This window comes from Erinaceus europaeus, chromosome 21 (assembly GCF_950295315.1).
Source record: "Erinaceus europaeus chromosome 21, mEriEur2.1, whole genome shotgun sequence".
NCBI lineage: Eukaryota > Metazoa > Chordata > Mammalia > Eulipotyphla > Erinaceidae > Erinaceus > Erinaceus europaeus.
Genome location: NC_080182.1, coordinates 26893619 through 26913975, shown reverse-complemented (window position 1 = coordinate 26913975; position 20357 = coordinate 26893619). Strand labels below are relative to the sequence as shown.

Below are 20357 nucleotides of genomic sequence, written 5' to 3'. Positions count from 1 at the left end.
TGTACTTATGTTATTTATGTCATTGTTGTTAGATAGGACAGAGAGAAATGAAGAGAGGAGTAGAAGACAGAAAGGGGGAGAGAAAGATAGACACCTGCAGACTTGCTTCACCGCCTGTGAAGCGACTCCCCTGCAGGTGGGGATCCGGGGGCTCGAACCGGAATCCTTATGCCGGTCCTTCACTTCATGCCACCTGTGCTTAACCCGCTGTGCTATCACCTGACTCCCAATAATAGCTTTTAAAATAAAAAATAGGCAGAGGATTTGAAGGGATTCTGCTCCAAAGAAGACACTAATAAAAAAAATACTAAAATACTAATTCCTATGGATCGACCTGTCAACACCCATGTTCAGTGGGGAAGCAAATACAGAAGCCAGACCTTCCACCTTCTGCACCCCCATAATGACCTTGGGTCCATACTCTCAGAGGGTTAAAGAATAGGAAAGCTATCAGGAAAGGGAGTGAGATGTGGAGTTCTGATGGTGGGAAATGTGTGGAGTTATGCCCCTCTTATCCTATGGTTTTGTCAATGTTTCCTATTTACAAATAAATAATAAAAAATAAAAAATACAAATTCTGTGTTTATTGCTGCATTATTTATAATATTCAAGTACTGGAATCTACCTAAGTGCCGACCAAGCAGCTGACAAATGGATAAAGATGTGATATATATGAATGGTATTCAGTTATTTAAAAAAAGAGATTAAAATTGGGCTGGCTGGTATGCATCTGATAAAGCACACATATTACAATGCACAAGGGTCCAGGTTCAAACCTCCAGTCCCCACCTGTGTCAGGAGAGGTGAAGGTGCATGAGTGGTGAAGCAGTATTGCAGATGTCTTTCTCTCACCTTCTCTATCTCCCCCTTGCATTTTGATTTCATTCTGTCTCTATCCAATATGTAAAAATAAATATTTTTAAAAGATTGAAACCTGCCATTTTCAGCAATATGGATGAGTCTAGAAGCTGTGGCAGGTTGAAGAGGGTGAAGGTAGGTGGAGTAGACTTCAGGGAGGGAGGCCTTCTTTCTCCTTACAGGGATTTAGCTTTTTTAAAAATTATTATCAGTATTTATTTATTGAATAGAGACAGCCAGAAATCAAGAAGGAAGGCAGTGATGGAGAGGGAGAGAGACAGAGAGAGACTTGGAAAGCTGCTCCACCATTCACAGAGCTTTGCCCCTGCAGGTAGGGACGAAGGGCTTGAACCCGGGCCCTTGTACATTGTAGCATATATGCTCAAATAGGTGCACTGTCACTCAACCCCAGGATTTAGCTTTAAGAACTGGTCAAGGTGAGGGGGGATACAGTATCAGCCTCCCTGCAATGAGTCCCCTCAGTGTCCCTCCTAGTTATCACCTGAACACCCAGTGGGGCCCTGACACCCACAAGACCCTGAAGCTAGACTAACTCCCTGTACAGATGCCAATAGGGCAGGTCAGAGGACACAAGAGGAGACTGAGGCCTGAAGAGGGAGGCGAGAAGCAGAAGCAGCACTCCTACTGAGGGCAGGAAATGGCCAGAGGCCACATCTGAGAACTCACACTTCCTAGGACGGCAGCCTGCTCCTTCAGAAGACTCCCCAGAGCCAAACAGGCCCCTGCAGGCTCCTGTCCACATCCGTGCTGAGAAATGCAGCCCCACTGGATATCAGTTTCTGGGTCTCATAACTGCCACCTTCCACACTCTCCCAGTCCTTCCTCCCTGGAAATGGGACCACAAGCCAAAGCCAGGGCCCACCTGACTACAATCCAGGCCCAGCCAGACCCTTGGAAGCGGAACCTTGAGGTTCCACTGGTGGCCAGGAAGCAGCATCATAATGGGACAGGGCTCCTCAGGGTGGGGTAGGAATGGTGAGGAAAGGCATTCTGGTCTGGAGGCACAAACCCTGGGGGCTGCATGGGGCAGGGTAGGTTGGGAATATCTTCCCACATACAAAGCCCCTGAGCTTCTGGACACTGTCATTGTCACCGGGAGAAGCTTCCCGCTGAAGGAAATGCTTCCATCCTCTGAAACACAACTTGCCCTTCTCCAGCCCACAAGGGGGAGAAAGAAAGGGAGGGGTTCGAACCCCGGCTCCCCACCTGCAGGGGAGTCGCTTCACAGGCGGTGAAGCAGGTCTGCAGGTGTCTATCTTTCTCTCCTCCTCTCTGTCTTCCCCTCCTCTCTCCATTTCTCTCTGTCCTATCCAACAACGACAACAACAATAATAACTACAACAATAAAACAACAAGGGCAACAAAAGGGAATAAATAAATAAAATAAATATTTTTAAAAAAGAAAGAAAGGGAGGAAGGGAGAGAGTGAAGGGGAGAGAGGGAGAGAGAGAGAGTAAGCTCTGGTGATAAAGAATATTGGAAGGGGTGCTGGGTGCCACTGGGGACTGTGATCGTGTCCTATGTTGAAGCCAAAGGCTGAGAAGTCACAGAACACCTGTGACTTCGTTGGGGAGAGATGACTGTCAGCACCAGTGGTCAGGGTGCAGGGAGACAGAGAGCAGCCTGTCAGGCTCATCAGCCTGTCAGAAGAGCCACGGCAGCTGGGCACAATCAGGGTGTGAAAAGGGTAAAGTGCAGGGGGTTGGTGATGGAAAGAAAGGGATGTCAATCAAAATTAAAATGGTGCCATCCACCCTGCAATCTAAACAGAGAAGACAAGGCCAGTGAGATACTATCAGCAGACGAGCAGGTCCAGTGAGGCTGAACTCTTGTCCCCACACATACACGCAGTGTAGACATCAAAGCCCTTACCCCCAGTGGGGTAGTATTTGGAGCCTTTGAGAATTCTGGTCAGCTTGGTGAGCCTTCCCGGCGGAACCAGTGGTCTAAGGAAGAGAGGCAGGAAGGCCTCACTCTCTCCACACACACACACACTGAGGAAAGGTCATGGAGGGCACAGTGACAAGGCAGCCCTCTGCAAGGACTCCCACCATGGAGAGGGGCCTCAACACAGCCTGGCTCTGCTGGTACTCTGGTCTTGGACTTCCTGTCTTCAGAAACTAGAGAAAATCCATTTCTGTGATATCATAGCTGGGTTGGGACATCAGCAGAGGCGGTACTGTGGCCTGAATCAAGGCTCCTTCGCTCATGTACTTCCATGCTGAGAATTCTTGAGCTCTGGACGGGGAGGAGAATGTCTCCCAAGATGATGGCAGGAGCTGATTGGAAAGAAGCCTGGGTGTTTCCAGATAAATGAAGCTGTGTCAGCTGGAGGTCTGGAGATGGGGGTGAAGTGGAGACCAGTGTGTGTGGCAGGGAGAGGGGGAGGCTGCAATAGGATTTTTAAGTGGTAGGGGCTGTAGTGGTCCAGCAGCAACAAAAGGGGAGCAGAGAGGCTCTGGCTCTGGTTGCCTGGCTGTGAGAGACCAAGGAGAGGAAGGAAGAGAAGAGGAAGGAGGAGGACTGGGGGCATGGGGATTCGCCTGGCTTTGGAGCAGCAATTCCTGAAACACAGGGTTGACCGACCCACAGCTAGAACCAGATGGGCTGGGGGCCAGGAGAGTGGGAGTTGGCATTGACGTGGAGGAGTTAGCTGGGCAAGTGTAGTGGACACAAGATGAGTATAAAGCAGGCTTAACTCATAGGATGTGAGAAGGGAGAGCTGTCACTAAGCCTAGTAGTCAGGAGACTTCTCTTGAACAGAACCAGAAAGAGCCAAGATGCTGAACTCTGGGGAGCACACAGCCCAAGATCAGTTCACTTTTTGGCTGGCCCTCAAATCTAGCCACCTCCTGGTCCTACTGCCTTCACCCATTTCCTCCTCAGAACATAATGGAGATAAAACAGCGTAAGGTGTGTTTGTGGGTCATTTCACGGTTGTCAGGATGCCCTGCCTGGATTTTCTGCCTCTGCTCTTACCCTTTTCCAACAACTCTTTAGCTAGAGTTTGGTTTTTAAAATACAAACCCCACGGAACCACTGTTTTGCTGAAAAAGAAAACAAGAACTCTGACCTTTAAGTACCCTCTGGAGAAAGTTCAAAACTGAAATAAAGGTCTCACTAACCACACCTGCATCTGATTCCTCAGACTCCCAGAAGTCCTTGCAGCTGTGACACCTGCCCACTCATTGCTCATCTTCACCCCCAAAAAGGACTCTGCCTCCCCGAATGCCTTCTCCCCCCCCTCCATGGCCTGCCACCTGCCCTTCAGGGGGACCTTTCTCCCCCCACACTTGGTCTCCTCACCCAAGTTACTGCTCAAGGTGCAAGGGAGTTTCACGTCTGCATGGATTGGGGCTCTTGGGGTGCAATATGCTCAGGGCCTCCCTAGGAAATGACCAGGTATCTGGGTCAGTGGGTGTATGAGGCAGGGCCAAACACATGCTTGACAGTGACCTGGGAGATGCTGGGTGGGGTGAGTGACAGCCAGAAAGAGAAGGGTGAGTATGGGATGGCCTCACTCTCAGACAGAAGTTGAAAAATAAAAACAGGGGGCCGGGTGGTGGTGCACCTGGTTAAGCGCTTGTGTTATAGTGTGCAAGGACCCACGTTCAACGCCCCCGTCCCCACCTGCAGGGGAGAAGCTTCACGAGTGGTGAAGCAGTGTTGCAGTTGTCTATCATCCCCTTCCCTCTCAATTTCTGGCTGTCTCTATCTAATAATAAAAAAAAAAAAATTTAAGATTTTAAAAAAAGAACAGAAGGGGAAACACAAAGTAGAGCTTGGACTGGGTTTGGTGTCTTGCACCAAAGCAAAGGACTCTGATGGTTGGGGAGGCAGCTTTCAGGTCCTGGTGCAGGAAGGTAGAGGGAGACCTAGGCTGGGAATGAGTGTTTTGCAGACACCTAAAACACAGAAGTTTTACCCCTGTGTCAACAACTGTACTTACTGTAAACCATTAATCCCTCAGTAAAAAGGAAGAGGAAAAAAGTGAATGTCTGTACCAACCCTCTGAGGTCCCAGCTACTGACTTCCCCTCAGCAACTACTCAAAGACTTACCTGGTGACCAGAATAAGCCATCAGCCACTTTTTAATGCATACAGAGAAAATAACTCTCCATCACAGTCTCTTAAAAATAATAATAATAATAAAGGGCTGGGTGGTGGCATACCTGGTAGAGCGCACACATTACAATGCTCAAGGACCCAGGTTTGAACCCCCGGTCCCCATCTGTAGGAGGAAAGCTTTGCAAGTGGCAAAGCAGTGCTGCAGGTGTCTCTCTGTCTCTCTCCCTCTCTATCTCCTCCTTCTCTCTCAATTTCTGGCTGTCTCTATCCAATAAATAAATAAAGATAGTAAAAAAACATTAAAAATAATAACAAGGCTCCAAAAACCAGCCCCAAGGCAATATGTGAGTTTTGGCATGTATCCTTATATCAGTGAAGGCTATATTTCAGTCTCCTTCCATCGATGAAGATCATTCTGTCTGCAAGGGGCACAAAGATCCACCACTTCTATCTGGGTTCTTCACACACTGGCAGTTTCAACCCAAGTACCATTTTGTGTCAAGGACAACTGACTATTTTTTATGGCACTGGGGCCTCTCACTTGTGTAAGTCCACAGGTCCCAGGCCAAATCTCATTTTTTTATTCCAAAGACATGGAGACACAGAAGGAGAGCTGCCAAAAGAGAGAGAGAGAGAGAGAGAGAGAGAGAGAGTGTGTGTGAGAGAGAGAGAAACACCACAGCACCATTCCACCATCCATGGAACTTTCCCCCAGTGCTGTGGTGCTGGAGCTACAGACATGCACTCTACCAGGTGAGCTGTCTCTGGGCCACAGAAAAACTTGTGAGTGTCCCCAAAGGATGAGTTTAGCCTGGGGTTCTATGAATGAGTCCTCAGCAGGAAGCTAAATAGAAATAGAATCCATCAAAGCTGAACTCCATGAGCAATAGATACAGAGAGGTTCTGGATACTTCCATGCTGAAGTTAGACATCAGCATAAGTCCCTTAGCCACTCCCCTAGTCCAGGACCCAGAAGAGAAGGGGAGTGTGCAGGAAAGGGGGGTCAGGAAGAACCCATTTTAGAGACTGGGGGTGCCTTGAGGAGAGAGCAGATCCTCACAGGTAGGAAGTTCGCTGAAAGAGGAGGCTTTGCAAGCCAGGCAAGCTGTGGGGGGCTGGGAGTGGGAGGGGATGTCAGTGCCTGAGGGGGCTCTTCTCCTGACCATCTGGTGACCCAAGGATATGTGGCATTCTTAGGGGTCAAGTAGATGCTGGGGAAGGTAATCTGGCTTGAGGTAGCTTGGTGGGACTGCACACATGAGGGCTGTAAGGCAAGGGGTCCAGGGAGAGACTGCAGGGTGTAGTATGGGGGGGGGGGACAGGAGCTCAAGAAGGGTGCCAGAGAGTGAGTTGTGAGTCCATTGCTTGTGCTAAAGTCCCCAGAGATGGCCAGGAACCCCACAAGCATGCTCTCCTCTGGGAGAGCTGGCTTAGAGGAGCTGTGGAGCACAGTGACTGATTAGCCAGCTCGAGCCTACAAGGGAGCAAGAAGCAGCTAAGCGAGACCTCTGCCCTTCCTCTCACCCAGAGCTAAGCGCACAGGGGTCAGAGGCAGTGGGGTGTGAGGGTGAGGAGGGGTGCAGAGAGCAGTGGACCTCTGTCCTCTTGTCCCACTGCCTCCGCTGAGCCATGCCCCAGAGTGAAGAGTGAACTAGCTGAGTGCGGGCAGAGCAATAGGGGAAGATAATGCGAGACTGAAGAGGTGGTGTCAGCTGGACACTGAGTCTCCTCTCAGCCGCAGCTTGTGTCCTTATGGGACCTTCATCACCTTGGCTCCAGCCACGTGAAGGACCCACCAGCTTCTCTCCATTCACAATCCTTTTGTCCACTTGCCTGCATGGAGTAACAGCTTCATATTCCTCCTCTTCCTATTCCTACTCCTCCTCTTCTTCCTCTTCCTCCTCCTCTTCTTCCCCTTCCTTCTCCTCCATTTCCTCTTCTTCCTTCTCCTCATCTACGTCCCCCTCCTCCTCTTCCTACTTCTTCTCTTCCTCCTCCTCCTCCCCTTCCTTCTCATCCATCTCCACCCTCCTCCACCCTCTTCTCCTCCCACATGCTTGAAAGGGCCCTACCTCAGTGTTCTGTTCTGGACTTGACTATTTTTTTTCCTTTTTTTTCCCTCCAGGGTTAACACTGGGGGCTCGGTGCCTACACTACAAACCCACTGCTCCTGGAGATCATTTTTTCCAATTTTTGTTGCCCTTATTATTATTGTTGTTATTGTTGTTGTTGGATAGGACAGAAAGAAATCAAGAGAGGAGGAGAAGACAGAGAGGAAAGATAGATACCTACAGACCTGCTTCATGCAGGTGAGGAACTGGGGCTCAAACCGGGATCCTTAGGCTGGTCCTTGCGCTTAACTCCACATGCACTTAACCCAATGCGCTACCACCCAGCCCCTTGACTGTATTTTGAGGACATGAGGACCCCAGGTTGAGGAGATCAGGGGAGCCACATCCCCATGAGACTGTTGAAGAAGTTCAGTCAAGACACACCCAGGACACTAAGCCAGACCAGGGTGTTGGGGACCCAGGGAAGAGGGAAATGTGTGTGTGTGGGGGGGGGGGGGCTGTCCCAGAAGCTACTAGGGCTGGGTTTGGCAGGAGCAGGGTGCTGAGGCCAGGGCATGGTATGTGCTGCCCCTTAAGCAAGGCTGGCTTTGCTCACGGGGCCCAGCCATCTTCAGGGGGCAGCCCCCCCACAGCCAATGCTCTGGCCTTTAGAGATACAGTCAAAAGTATGTGCTGCTCATGAAGGCCACCCCTGTGCTGGAGGTTGTCCCTTTGGCTCCCGAATCCTTTTCTGATGGCTTCTGCTTAGGAGACCTAGAGGGAGAGGGAGGCCATTACTGGGGGACCTTACCGCCCCTTCCTCAGAGTAGGGAGGCTCTATCCCAAAACCAGTCAGGTGCCTGGTCTTCCTAGAGAGGTCTCCTCCTTCTCCTCACACCCCAGGCTCTGAGTAACAATGGACAAGGGATGAGGGAGAGGCCTCAGCTTCTGGGATGGTGGATTGACTGGGGTGAGTGAGGCCCATCCCGGAGAGTAAATGGCTCACCGAGGGTGGGGCCCCTGCTCCAGGTCCTCGATGGTGTCCTTCAGGGGCTGCCCGCGAGTCTCGGGGAGCAGGATGCAGAGCAGGCCTGCCGCGATGGGAAGGCTGCCATAGATGACCTTAGGGAGGGCCTCGTGGTAATCAGCCAGCAGGATCACGAGCGGTGTGAGGATGCCCCCGATCCTCGAGAAGACGCCCACCAGCCCCATGCCCGTCTGCCTGAGGGAGGGGAGGAGTTACAGGGTGAGCAGCCCCACCTCAGGCCTGCTGGTCGATGATGGGCCCTTTCTCACAGGCCGTCCTCAGCCTCCAGGGTCTCGGGGCCTACCCAGCCCACCCAGCTCCACCTGCTTTCCTCCTCCCTGCTCCACATGCTAAGCTACCTGTGAGCCTGCCCTGAGCCAGGCTTCCTCCAGACCTGTGAGTGCCTGTTACATTCCTGCTCACCTATCAAGTTTCAGGCCAGAGACCACACCTCCTAACTACCCCTGGTCTCCACCTGGGTGCTCCTTCTTCTGGGTAAATATATATGGAGAGAGAGAGAAAAAAAGTTGAGAGGGAAAAGGAGGAGGAGAAAGAGGGAGAGCAAAATGGAAATTGAGAAGAAAATGAAGGGGGAGAAAAAGAAAGGAAAGAGAGAAAGAAAAAAAAAGAAATTGAGAAAGAAAAAGAGAGAGCGAAAGAGAGACTTGTAGCACTACTTCACCACTCTGGAAGCGTTCTGCCCGGCAGGTGGGAGACCAGGGGCTTGAACCCAGGTCCTTGCACATAGTAATGCTCTCAAACAGGCATGCTACCACCTGGCCCCTGGACTATTTATCTTTTGATTCATCCCAGGTGCCAGTCCTGGCAAGACCAGGACCTGACCTACTTCTGTATCTGCCCGTCCCCCCCCCCAGCCTTAAGACAACCTGGGGGTTCAGACTAGATTTTGAGTTGTCTGGACTCCCCCACACACACACACACACATACTGTTGTATGGGAGTAGCGTGGAACTGAGGGTGGGAGGAGGGAGATGAACAAAATCTGGGTCTGGGGAGCAGAAGGGGCTCCAGCAGCCCTTACCGGAGGATGGTGGGGAAGAGCTCAGCAGAGTACACATAGGAAATGGTGAATCCGGCAGCGGTGGCAAACTTCCCCACCACAGCCAGCACAGTCACCACCACTGGCTGACCTGGAGGAGGGTGCTGGTCAGTCATAGGAGAGAAGGGGATTGGGGAGACATTGGGCTGCCCTGCCCTATCCATCCAGTCCCCTCATCCCACTGGCTTCTAAAAATCAAGCAAGGGCCACTGCTAGCTCCTGGCCCCAGGTAAGAGTGGGCAGGTGGGGTAGGGAGAATGAGCCTGTTACCTGCCGGGATGAAGATGATGATGATGGACATGAGGCCTCCCAGAATCAGAGTGCCCATCTGGCTCCACCTGCGGCCAAACCACTGCATCATGTAAATACTGGAGTAGCGGGCGGGCACCTCTACAGCCCCGAAGATTAGTTGCGTCAGGTAGATGTCCAAGCCGAAGTCCCCTACCTGGAGACTCAGTCCAAAGTACCCCAGACTGTCCACAAACCTACAAAGTACCCAAGAATCCTTGTCACTGGTAGGTGATGAGATCTCATTATAATGCAGACAGCAGGTCTGCCTTGGCCGGAAGTCACACCAGAGAGAACGACTCAGCCAGGGAGAAAACCAGCCATCCCAGATAGCCCACCCTATTAAAGAAGCTTCTGACTCCAGATACTTGTTATTAGAAATCCTACTGACTGTCATCCAATCTGGTCTCCTATACCTACAGAAATCCTACTGACTGTTACCTTTGCCTCTATGTTTGCAAAATACAGATTTGTCTGCCAGGTACACTACTTTATCTAATAACACCAGGAGGCCTGTTTTTCAGACTGTCTCCCTTACTATAAGAATCCTGCTCTAAAGCAAAGTCTGGATATGTCAGAGTTTTTTTTTTTTCTTGGCCCATTGGCTAAATAGTGATGGTATTGCTACATGCCATCACCTGTAACTCTGATGTTTAGCTGCTGCCCTGAGGGTACAGACACTGTGTGTGGGATAACTGAAATAAACTCAGTATCTTCTGGCATCAAAAGAATGTACCTGACTTCATTTCCGGGCTTCAGCACCAAAAAAAAAAGAAAAAGAAAGAAAGAGAGAAGGAAAGAGAGAAGGAAAGGGAGAAAATAAAAAGAGAAAAGAAAAGAAAAAGAATGTGCCTGATGAAATGACACTGGACAATGGCAGTTTTAAACACCTTTACCCTGATGCTTACCCCCTTAGAAATAAATGTATTCTGATTTTTATCTGTGTGATGTATAACAACCCGTGACTTGTGCCTAGACATTTACTCCTGATGTATGTTTTAGTTAAAAAGCATCTTTAATCATCTTTATTCCTTTTAATGTAATGCATAAATTTTATGGATAAATATTCAGGGGACAGTCAGGATGGAGTCGCACATTGTCCCAGCTCGGGATGTCCTATGGCTGTCTCTCTAGACTTCTTCAGATAACACTGCATGACTAAGGTTGTTTTCTCTCAACCCTGAAACATGTTGGTTCTAAGGGTCCTGGCAACTGGCTAAGGTTCCCTAGCCATGTATCAGCCATAAACCCCATAGCCTGCAGACACACACCAGGGCCTGGCAGCCCTCATAGTTCTGGAGAGCTATGGCCCCAAACACTCACCAGACACAGAAGAGAATCAGGGTCATCTTCCGGAGCTGGGGGTGTCTGAACAGATCCAGGACATTCCCTGAGGGGACAGTCTTTTCTGGGACTAGCTGGGAAGGAGATACAGAGTGAAGGGCACTGGCACAGAGGTCTATGGGGGCATCAGATTCAAGTCGGGCCCTCCGGAAGTACCTGGCTCAGGCGCTCAGGGGAGAGTTTCCGCTTGTTGACTTTGGCGGCCTTTTGGATCAATTGTTTGGCTTCCTCCACCTTCCCCTGGGTCAGGAGCCACCTCGCAGACTCTGGAAGAGCCCTGTAGGCAGAGAACAGCTGTGGCCGTAGGACCTGGAGTTCTGGAGCCTCCCCACTCCCCCAGGAACCTTTCTGTTGTTCTAGTACATGCTGAACTCCCAGCCCTCAAAGTCCCTCTCTCCTAGATGGGTCTCTCAGTGTCCTGTGAGGCCAATGTGAGTGTGCCACCCTGTTGAGGTCAGAATATGAATAGAGAGAACCTGGGGAACATGGACACTGCTGCACCATGCCAGAACACACGTTCCCCAGGGACGCATATTTCCCATGCCTCTGGGGGGAAGGAAATAAATGTTGCATGGTGAAATGGGAATGGTAACTGGTGTGGGTGTGGCTTAGAAAGGAAGTGAAAGCGGGGCTTGGGAGTTCATAAGAAGCTATTATGGGAGGTCGGGCAATAGTGCAGCAGGTTAATCTCATGTGGTGCTATCCCAGTTTGAGCCCCTGGCTCCCCACCTGCAGGGGAGTTGATTCACAGGCAGTGAAGCAGGTCTGCAGGTGTCTATCTTTCTCTCCCTCTCTCTGTCTTCCCCTCCTCTCTCAATTTATCTCTGTCCTAGCTAACGACATCAATAACAACAACAATAACTACAACAACATAAAAAAAACAACAAGGGTGGTCCAGGAGGTGGTATAGTGGATAAAGCATTGAACTCTCAAGCATGAGGTCCTGAGTTCAATTCCTGGCAGCACATGTACCAGAGTGATGTCTGGTTCCTTCTCTCTCTCCTCCTATCTTTCTCATTAATAAATAAGTAAATTCTTAAAAAAAAAAAAAAGGCAACAAAAGCGAAAATAATTAACAGGAAGAAGAAGAAGCTGTTATGGGTGTGGTTTCTCTCTCTTTCTCTGCAAGGTGGGACCGTGAACCCGAGTAAATGGCTGTCTCACTCCCTTCCGCAGGCTCTCTCTCTCTCTCTCTCTCTCTCTCTCTGTTCACACGTACTCCAACATGTGGGTGTTCTCAATTTTCCTCAGTAAACTTAAAAATTACAGGCTGGTGAGACAGCATAATGGTTATGCAAACAACTCTCAAGTCTGAGGCTCTGGGGTCCCAGCTTCAATTCCCAACACAACCATAAGCCAGAGCTGTATAATACTTTGGTGAAGAAGAAAGAGGAGAAAAAGAAGAAAAAGAAGAAGGAAGGGGCGGGGGTTGATAGCATAATGGTTATGTAAAGAGACACCAAGCCTAAAGCTACAAAGTTCCAGGTTCAATCCCCCACACCACCATAAGCCAGAGCTGAGCATTGATAAGAATAACAATGCATTGATAAGAAGGAGAAGAAGAAAAGTTTAAGGTTAAAATTCCTGGAAATCATGGCTTCCCTTCATTTTTTTGTTGAGTTTATATATGTGATGAATATTTAACCATGTGAGAAGCAAGCTGGACCATACCCCACCTTGGCACCCTCAGCCAAGGCAGCTTCCTTCCCAGGAAGTCTCTTCTCACCAAATGTAGAAGAAAAGCAGAAAGACGGGCGTTGAGCCAGCAATCTGAAAGAGCCTCCAGTTCCGGACCCCATAGGCCAGTCCCGCGAGCACCATTTGTCCGACGGAGAAGGCGCACTGGGCCAGGACCACTGCCTGAGTCCTCCTTGAGGGCCCAGTCCACTCTGAAACTGAGCACAGAGAGGTCCTGCCCGCTCACTCTCTGCCATCCTTCAGGCCACATCCTGTCAGGGTTGGGGCCTCAGTCCCAGGACCAGAAGTTTAGCTGGGATCCCCTGAGGTGTGGAGGGGGCTGGTGAGCATCCCCTCCCCCTCCCTCTCCGAACGCAGCCTGGGGAATGTGAGCAGCCTGGGCCCCAAGGCCTCACCCTGTCGCTCAAGGCCTCATGGCCCAGATACTCACGCAAGGCGACATTGCTAAACGTATATCCAGCGACGGCGGTGGCCACAGCAAAACGCAGGACCATGTACAACTCAAAACTGGGCATGAAGGCTGTGGCCAGGCCCATGAGGCCAAAGAGCAGCAACTGAAGCAGAACAGTGATCTTTCGACCAATCCTGGTAACAAAGGGTCAGACCTGACGCAGGGTTGAAGGGGGAGGGTGGGTTGTTGTCTTCCTGTGAATCTTCTTGAAGGGACATGGAGGTGAGGGAGGCCCTGCCCTGTGCTCCCTGAGGGAGGGCACACATAGGCCTACTTATTTCTCTCTCCTCTCTCCCCTTTCCCTCTCAATTTCTCCTTGTCTCTATCAGTTAGGAAAAAAAAAAAAAAAAAAAAACTTGGGCGAGGGTAGATAGCATAATAGTTATGCAAAGAGACTTTCATGCTTGAGGCACCAAAGTCCCTGGGTCAATCCCCTGCACCACTATAAGCCAGAGCTAAGTAGTGCTCTGGTAAAATAAAGTAAAAAAGAAAAGAAACACTACCAAAAAGAGAGAGGGAGGGATAGGGAAAGAGAGAGAGAGAGAGAGAAACTTTAAGAAACAGTAAAAAGGGGACAGGTGGTGGAGTTCCCAGTTAAGCACACATAGTACTAAGCGCAAGGACCCATGCAAGGATCCAGGTTTGAGCCCTGACTCACCTGCAGGGGGGAATGCTTCACAAGTGTCTTGCTTCCTCTCTGTCTTTCTTTCTTTCTCTCTCTTCCTCTCTATCTCCCCCTCTTCTCTTAATTTCTCTCTGTTCTATCCAATTAAATGGCTGCCAGGAGCAGTGGATTCGTAGTGTCCGCAGTAAGCCCCAGTGATAACCCTGGAGGCAAATAATAATAACTATAGTAATAATAACAGTAAAAAGACTTTTTAAAAAATGAAGTAGCAACTGTGTGCTCAACTGCTAAAGCACAGGACTGTCATGCCTGAGGTTCCCGGTTCAGTCCCATGTTGCATGTCCCCTCTGGCTTGTCATTCTCTTTCTCTCTGTCCCCACTGGAAAATGAGGGGAACAGTGACAAAAATACAAAGTGGGGAGCTTGGCCCTGTGCTGTCTGGAGCCCCAGAGCTGGCTGGGTCAGAGGTGCCACAGTCAAGGTCCTTACCGGTCACAGAGGGGCCCAAAGACGAGAGCCCCGACGAGGAGCCCGGCCATGAACACGGACTGCGACGTCTCCTTCAGATGCTTCTGGCCACAAACCAGGTTGAACTGAAGCAGACACAGACAGAGCTGAGGCTTCTCCTGCCTCCGGCGGCTGAGGGGGAATCCTTGCTCATTCAGCCAACTGACCACCACGCACCGAATGGGGTGGTTCCCAAACAGTGTGCCAAAGCTTTCTGGGGTACCCATGTGAACTCGTGAGGGTAATGCACGAGTACTTGAACACTCAAAAGAAAATACAGCAACGTTCAACATCTGACCGACAGGTTGCAAATTAACACAAGATGGTGCTACATTCCTTTCAGTGGCATTGCATCTACATGAAGCTGTGTGATTTTTTTATTATTGTTGTTGTTATTTACTGTTAAAGAAAATGTCAAGCACCATGTGAAAAGCCACGTGGGGCAGAAAATTGGGGTGGCAGTATTCAAGCATCAAGGTGTCTGTAGTTCCCAACAGACATCTCTACTAGTGAATGTCCTTAGATGAGAATGAACTGGGGGCTGGTGGTGGCCCACCCAGTCGAGCTCACTTGTTACCATGTGCGTAGATGAGGTTCAGGTCCTGGGTCCCCTCCTGTGGGAAGGAAGCTTCAGGAGTGGTGAAGCAGCACTGCAGGTGTCTCTCTTTCCCTCTCCCTACCTCCCTCACTGCCGGGCTAGCCTGAGGGTGTTTCTTCCTGAGCATGTGCTCTCTGGGTTGGAGAGAACTCGACCGGAGCCAACCTAGGCTACTGCTTTCTCAGAGACTTGGGAGAGGAACCAGGAACTCTCATGGCTGAGTGGGAAGCAAGAGAAAAATGCCTTTATATCTTCTGAAGCGGAAGTGGCAGGTTGGAAAAGGAAATGGGTAGGAGAGGGGGCAGAGCGGAAAAAAAGAGTGTGAAGGTAGCAAGCTTCCATCTAACCGGTGGGGATTAAACCAATGCCCTGCAGGCATGGTGGGTCTCAGACAAAACAATGGTTTTGCAAATAGACCACAGCATCAAGCAATGCAGCGTGGAGCAGGGGGGAGCTGGCGTAATGCCCAACACCCCACCCTTCTTCATTTCTCTCTATCTCTATCAATTAAAAAATTAATTTTTTATTTTAAATAATAAAGTCTTTTTTAAAAAAAGGAATGAAGTGGGAGTCGGGCAGTAGTGCAGCGGGTAAGCGCATGTGGCGCAAAGCGCAAGGACCGGCATAAGGACCCCAATTCGAGCACCCGGTTCCCCACCTGCAGGAGAGTTGCGTCACAGGTGGTGAAGCAGGTCTGCAGGTGTCTATCTTTCTCTCCCCCTCTCTGTCTTCCCCTCCTCTTTACATTTCTTTCTGTCCTATACAACAAGGGCAACAAAAGGGAAGATAAATAAATAAATATAAAAAAATAAAATTAAAAAAAAAGGAATGAAGTAGCAACTGGGGTGCGCAGCACAGGACTTCCATGCCCAAGGTTCCTGGCTCAAACCCTGGTATTGCATATAGTGCTCCTGCTTGTCATTCTCTCTCTCTATCTCTACCAATCTATCTATCTGTCTTTCTATATATCTCTACCTCTCTGTCTCATGTGAAGTAAAATAAATATCTAAGAAACAAATGAAAGGAAGATGCTTTCTTTCTTTTTCTCTTTCTTAATGAGAAACATAGAAGGAGTGAGAGAAAGAACCAGACATCATGCTGGTACATGTGTTGCAAGGGATTGAACTTGGGACCTCATACTTGAGTACTACCTTCCAGACCACAAGAAGATTCTTTCTTCCATGTGATTTCATCTATTTTCTTTTTTTTTTTTTTTAATTTTGTTTTTTGGTCAGAGCACTTCTCAGCTCTGGTTTATGGTAGTGCTGGGGTTTGAAGCTGGGATGCAAATGGATGCAACCCTGCACAGATGAGTTATCTATATATTTTTTAAGTTACTAAGTTGTTAGGGTAGGAACGTTTGTTTGGTGATTTGGGCCTCCCTCCTGTTCAGTGTGTCTCTTGGTATGGACATACCATTTGAATTCAGTGACATGCTGAGAATGCAAAGTCTGAGGGCCCTCTAAATGCTGCTCCAGAAGGGACTGGAACTGAATGAAAGATAAGGACTTTCAGCCATCAAGTGTAGCTGTTACTGTGATTCCATCCAGACTTCATCAATGTGTGCAGAGCCCCACCTCCCCAGAGCCCTCCCCCTCTAGGGAGAGGTAGAAACAGGCTGGGAATATGGAACAACCTGCTAACATCCTTGCCCAGCAGAGAAGCAATTACAGAAGCCAGATCTCCCACCTCCTGCACCCCAAAAAGAATTTTGATCCATTCTCAGGGGGAGAAACATTAGGGGTAGATGACCAGAGGGCCCTGAACTCCAACTCCATCAGGACCCGCAGAGAGAGAGAGACGGAAAAAAGAGGGACATCTGGATGTAGTAGTAGTTGTAGGTGTGACTTTGAAAGGAAGAGAAGATGGGGCCTTTAAAAGGGGGTTGGGGTGAGGTGGGTATAGACAGATAGCTGCAGAAATAATAACCCATTGGTTAATTGCAGCCCTGGGAGAATTGCTGTAGCTTACAATGGAGGGTTGGGGATCCAGAACTCTGGTGGTGGGAATGGTGTGGAGTTGTACTGCTGTTATCTTATAATGTTGTAAATCAATATTAAATCACTAAAAAAAAGAAAAAAGAACTAGCTCTTGCCCATTTCCCAACCTCTGGTATGTCAGCAGCAGTCCTCACACAAGCTAGGCATTTCCAGGCTTCCAGACCCGACAAAGGAATATTCTCTGCCTCCCCTTTCCTCCCTTTGCTTTGGTGCCAGGACAGTCCACCACAGCTGCTGCTATTCACTGATGGCCTATCCCCCTCCCTATTCAGAGGTTCATGGAGGAGGCACTTTTTTTTTTCTTCTAACAAATTGGACACCTGGGAAGAGTTGGACAGGTAGACTGAGAAGTAGAGATGTACTTTACCCTTAAAGAGCATGCTGCCATCTCTTCTCAAATTACAATTGTTTATATTTTGATTTGCATGCAAGCCTTCTGGGTTGTGACAAGGGTACTTAGGGAGGGTCCCAAGTTAACATCCCTCCCCAGAGGTGGGACACAGAGGGAGGGAGAAGAGTTCACACCAAGGGAGCTTCCCTATGGGACTGAGCATGGGGTGATCACACAGGGACAGGCACAAAGTCCCATGGGAGTCACAGTCCTTAGGAGGGTGGGGTGGGGTGGGAAGGAGTGTGGCAGGGAAAGGCAAGAGGTCCAAGGCCAGCAAAGTTTAGGTCAACCATTGAGAGTAAAGAGAGAGAGGCCCTGTATCCCTGAGAACAATCTGTTTACGTGCCACACCTCTGTGCACCCCTGTGCCAGGAACACAGATAGGGTACTTGCCCTGCTACATTGCAGATTGCAGTTGTCCTCTCTCTCTCTCTCTCTCTCTCTCTCTCTCTCTCTCTCTCCACCCAAAATCCTTTTCCTCTTCTCTAACACCAGATTTTGGGTTCCTGGGAACCAGGCTCACAGAGCAACTCCTTTGAAAAAGTTTTCTGTTCTCCACAATTTTGAAGTCCATTGCTCTAACCATTGTGCCATCTCTCAGGCTAAGTATCCTTCTCCAAATCCTGGCTGTAGAATCACTCAGCTTTTTCTCTTGCTATAAAAAGCCCAGGGCTCCCCCACCCCAACCTGACCAGCAGGGATTCCCAGAAAGCAGAAAGTGGGTGCCTCCCTCCCTAGACTGTGTCCCATAGTTAACATTCCAGGGACTTAGGCTGGATAAGATCACATCAGGAGTCCAGTGTGAGCTGTCAAGAAGGTGTGTGAGCCAGTGATGAGAGATCTGGACGTCTACCTAGATTGTAAAGATGATAACATTTGGCCAGGTGGCTAGAGCTAGTTTCTGAGCATGAACAGAAAGGTAGGTCCACCTGTAGCACCAGGGGGCTGATGAGAGCTTCGAAACCCACCATGTGGCTGATGATGGGGAGATAATGAAGAAGTCAATGGGGGTTTAGCCAGGGAAATAGCTCAGCTGGTAGAGCATTGAATTCGCATACCTGAGGTCCCAGGTTCTATCCCTGGTACCACATATACCAGTGTGGTGTCCTGCATTCTCTCTCTCTTGCTCTATCTCAGGTAAAATTTTCTCTTTTTTATATGTAGTAACTAGAACTATTTTTAAAAAATAAACCAACAGGGGGGTCAGGCAGTAGTGCAGTGGGGTAAAAACACATGGTGCAAAGCGCAAGGACCAGAGTAATGGTCCCGGTTCGAGCCCCCGGCTCCCCACCTGCAGGGGAGTCATTTCACAAGTGATGAAGCAGGTCTGCAGGTGTCTTTCTCTCCCCCTCTCTGTCTTCCCCATCTCTCTTGATTTCTTTCTGTCCTATCCAACAATAGCAATGACAACAATAGTAATAATGGTAACAAGGGCAACAAAATGGGAAAAATGGCCTCCAGGAGCAGTGGATTCATAGTGCAGGCACCCTGCACTATGGACTCTGGAGGCTAATTAATTACTCTGGAGGCTAATTAATTAATTAAATCAGCAAGGGTCAGGTAGGACTTAGCCGCATAATTTCCAAAAGCTAGAAGAGTTCATGGGGACCCCCTCACCTCCCTCTCCCCATCCTGACAAGAGCCATAGGAGGTGGAGGAGGGTCAGGAGAAGACAGAAAGACATACCGTGTTCTCAGACTGCCAGAATTCTAGGGGAAAATTAAGGTCATATATTCAAAAGTGAATGTTTGCCATTGGTCAAAACATTTCCTTCTGAAAACCTCTAAAAAAAAAATGCTACCCTCATTGGGGCAGGAATGTGAATGTTTAATCTCTAGGCACCAGATTCCCCTGCTCCACAAAGACTCAGGATTGGCCATCAGAAAGGTGTAAAACTCGCAGATCCTCCCATCACGTGCCCCAGGTCCTCTCCTGTTTATGCACAGCAAGGTGCTTCTGCACAGCAAGCTATCTATCTTCCCATTCTGTGTCTAAGAGGGTGAATTCATCCAAAACAAATGCTTAATCATCCACAGGGCAAACCTTGAGCCACCATTATCCTCCAGCATCCCAGAAGTGGTCAGACAGAGCTCTAGAGAGAAAAGCTGAAAAGGAGGGGAGCAAACAGGAAGGCAAATGAATGGCCAGGAAATGGGTTAATGTTAAGAGGACCTGGAAGACAGGTAACGAGGCAGACACACACAGGGCCCTAGCAATGAACAGGCATGTGGGGACATTGAAACAGAAAGACAGTGGAAGAAAGGCAGGAAACTGGGTGGACAGGCAGCAGGACAGACAGAAGGACATGCAAAGATGAATGGACAGGTGGGCTGACACAAAGTGGATGGAACAGTAGCTAGGCCCGTGGACAGGGACCAACGAGAAAAACAAGGTAACTAGAACATAAAACATAAAACCAAAGTCATTCATACAGGCGTGGGGGCAGACAGAGAAGCAGCCACAGCGGTGAGTGAGGGCAGAGGAAACAGGATGGACAGAAAGGCAAAAGGACAGTCCTACCTCTCTCTGTAGAGACAGAGCCTTGTTTTCGGGGTATTCCCAGCCCGAATCGCAAGGCTGCGTCTCATTGAAACGGTGGCCCAAGATGTCCTCCAGGCTGGCGTTGTCAGGGGGTGGTCGGAACATGAGGCAGGACTCGGGGTTCCCTGCAGCATCTAGAGGTATGGCCAGGCTCAGCTGCTCGGAAATGCTCAGATTTAACGTCTCATTCTTGACCCAGGCCACCAAACAGTAGTGGGTCTCATCCAGAACCATGAAGATCTGGGCAAAAAAGTAGAAGGCAGACAGGAAGTTGGGGATACTCAGCAGGACCAGTAGCTGGATTTGGAAGCGACCAAAGTCACCAATTTCATCCAGGACTTGGCCAAACTCGATCATTGCTGCTGGTCACTGTCTGCTGCTCAGCCTCAGGCCACAAGGCAACTTTACTGTCAGACTGCAAGGCACTGGCTTTTCTGGGCAGTAGTGACAGTTGCATTAATGTTTAATCTGTCTTGCCTGGTTCCACCTGTCACTCCTCCGCTCACACTGTGTGGCCTTGGAAGGCGAGGTTCTGACTCGAAGACACAGCACCCTGCCTGCAGAATCTGAGGGTGTTGTGGATGTTTGTTCGTGGACACGGTGGTAGGACAGGTTTCACAGAAGGACCAAGAGGACCTTCTCGGGCCAATGGCACTGCAGTGAGCTCCATAGAGCAGAACTCCCATCCAATGGCAAAACTCTCCGTGACTTTGTATAGTGCAAACTCCTCCCATTGGGCTAAGCCCCCAATTTCTTTATTGAGGGGGTTAATGCTGTGTAGTAAATATAGTTGTTGGTATACATGTAAAATGTGTTTTCTGCAACACACT

General features: G+C 49.4%; 1 protein-coding gene across 6 annotated transcripts in view; it reads right to left on the bottom strand.

The window, feature by feature from the left end:
- The window catches only part of SLC22A13 (solute carrier family 22 member 13), a 44396-nt gene extending 24336 nt beyond the window's left edge, over nt 1-20060 (bottom strand). For 3 of the 6 annotated variants that reach the window (XR_009547072.1, XM_060180624.1, XM_060180622.1), the window contains exon 1: nt 19507-19907. Coding sequence is in view for 4 of the 6 variants with exons in the window: in XM_060180624.1 (XP_060036607.1) it covers nt 19507-19884 (378 nt within the window). In the remaining 2 variants the exon portion in view is untranslated. Of the gene's footprint in view, nt 1-1545; nt 2058-6884; nt 7773-8004; nt 8221-9066; nt 9176-9354; nt 9570-10695; nt 10791-10872; nt 10994-12442; nt 12612-12844; nt 13000-13979; nt 14084-19506 lie in introns of those variants that run through there. The other 3 variants (XM_007517071.3, XM_060180621.1, XM_060180623.1) reach the window with 3 other exon arrangements.
- Nucleotides 20061-20357: the final 297 nt, after the last annotated feature.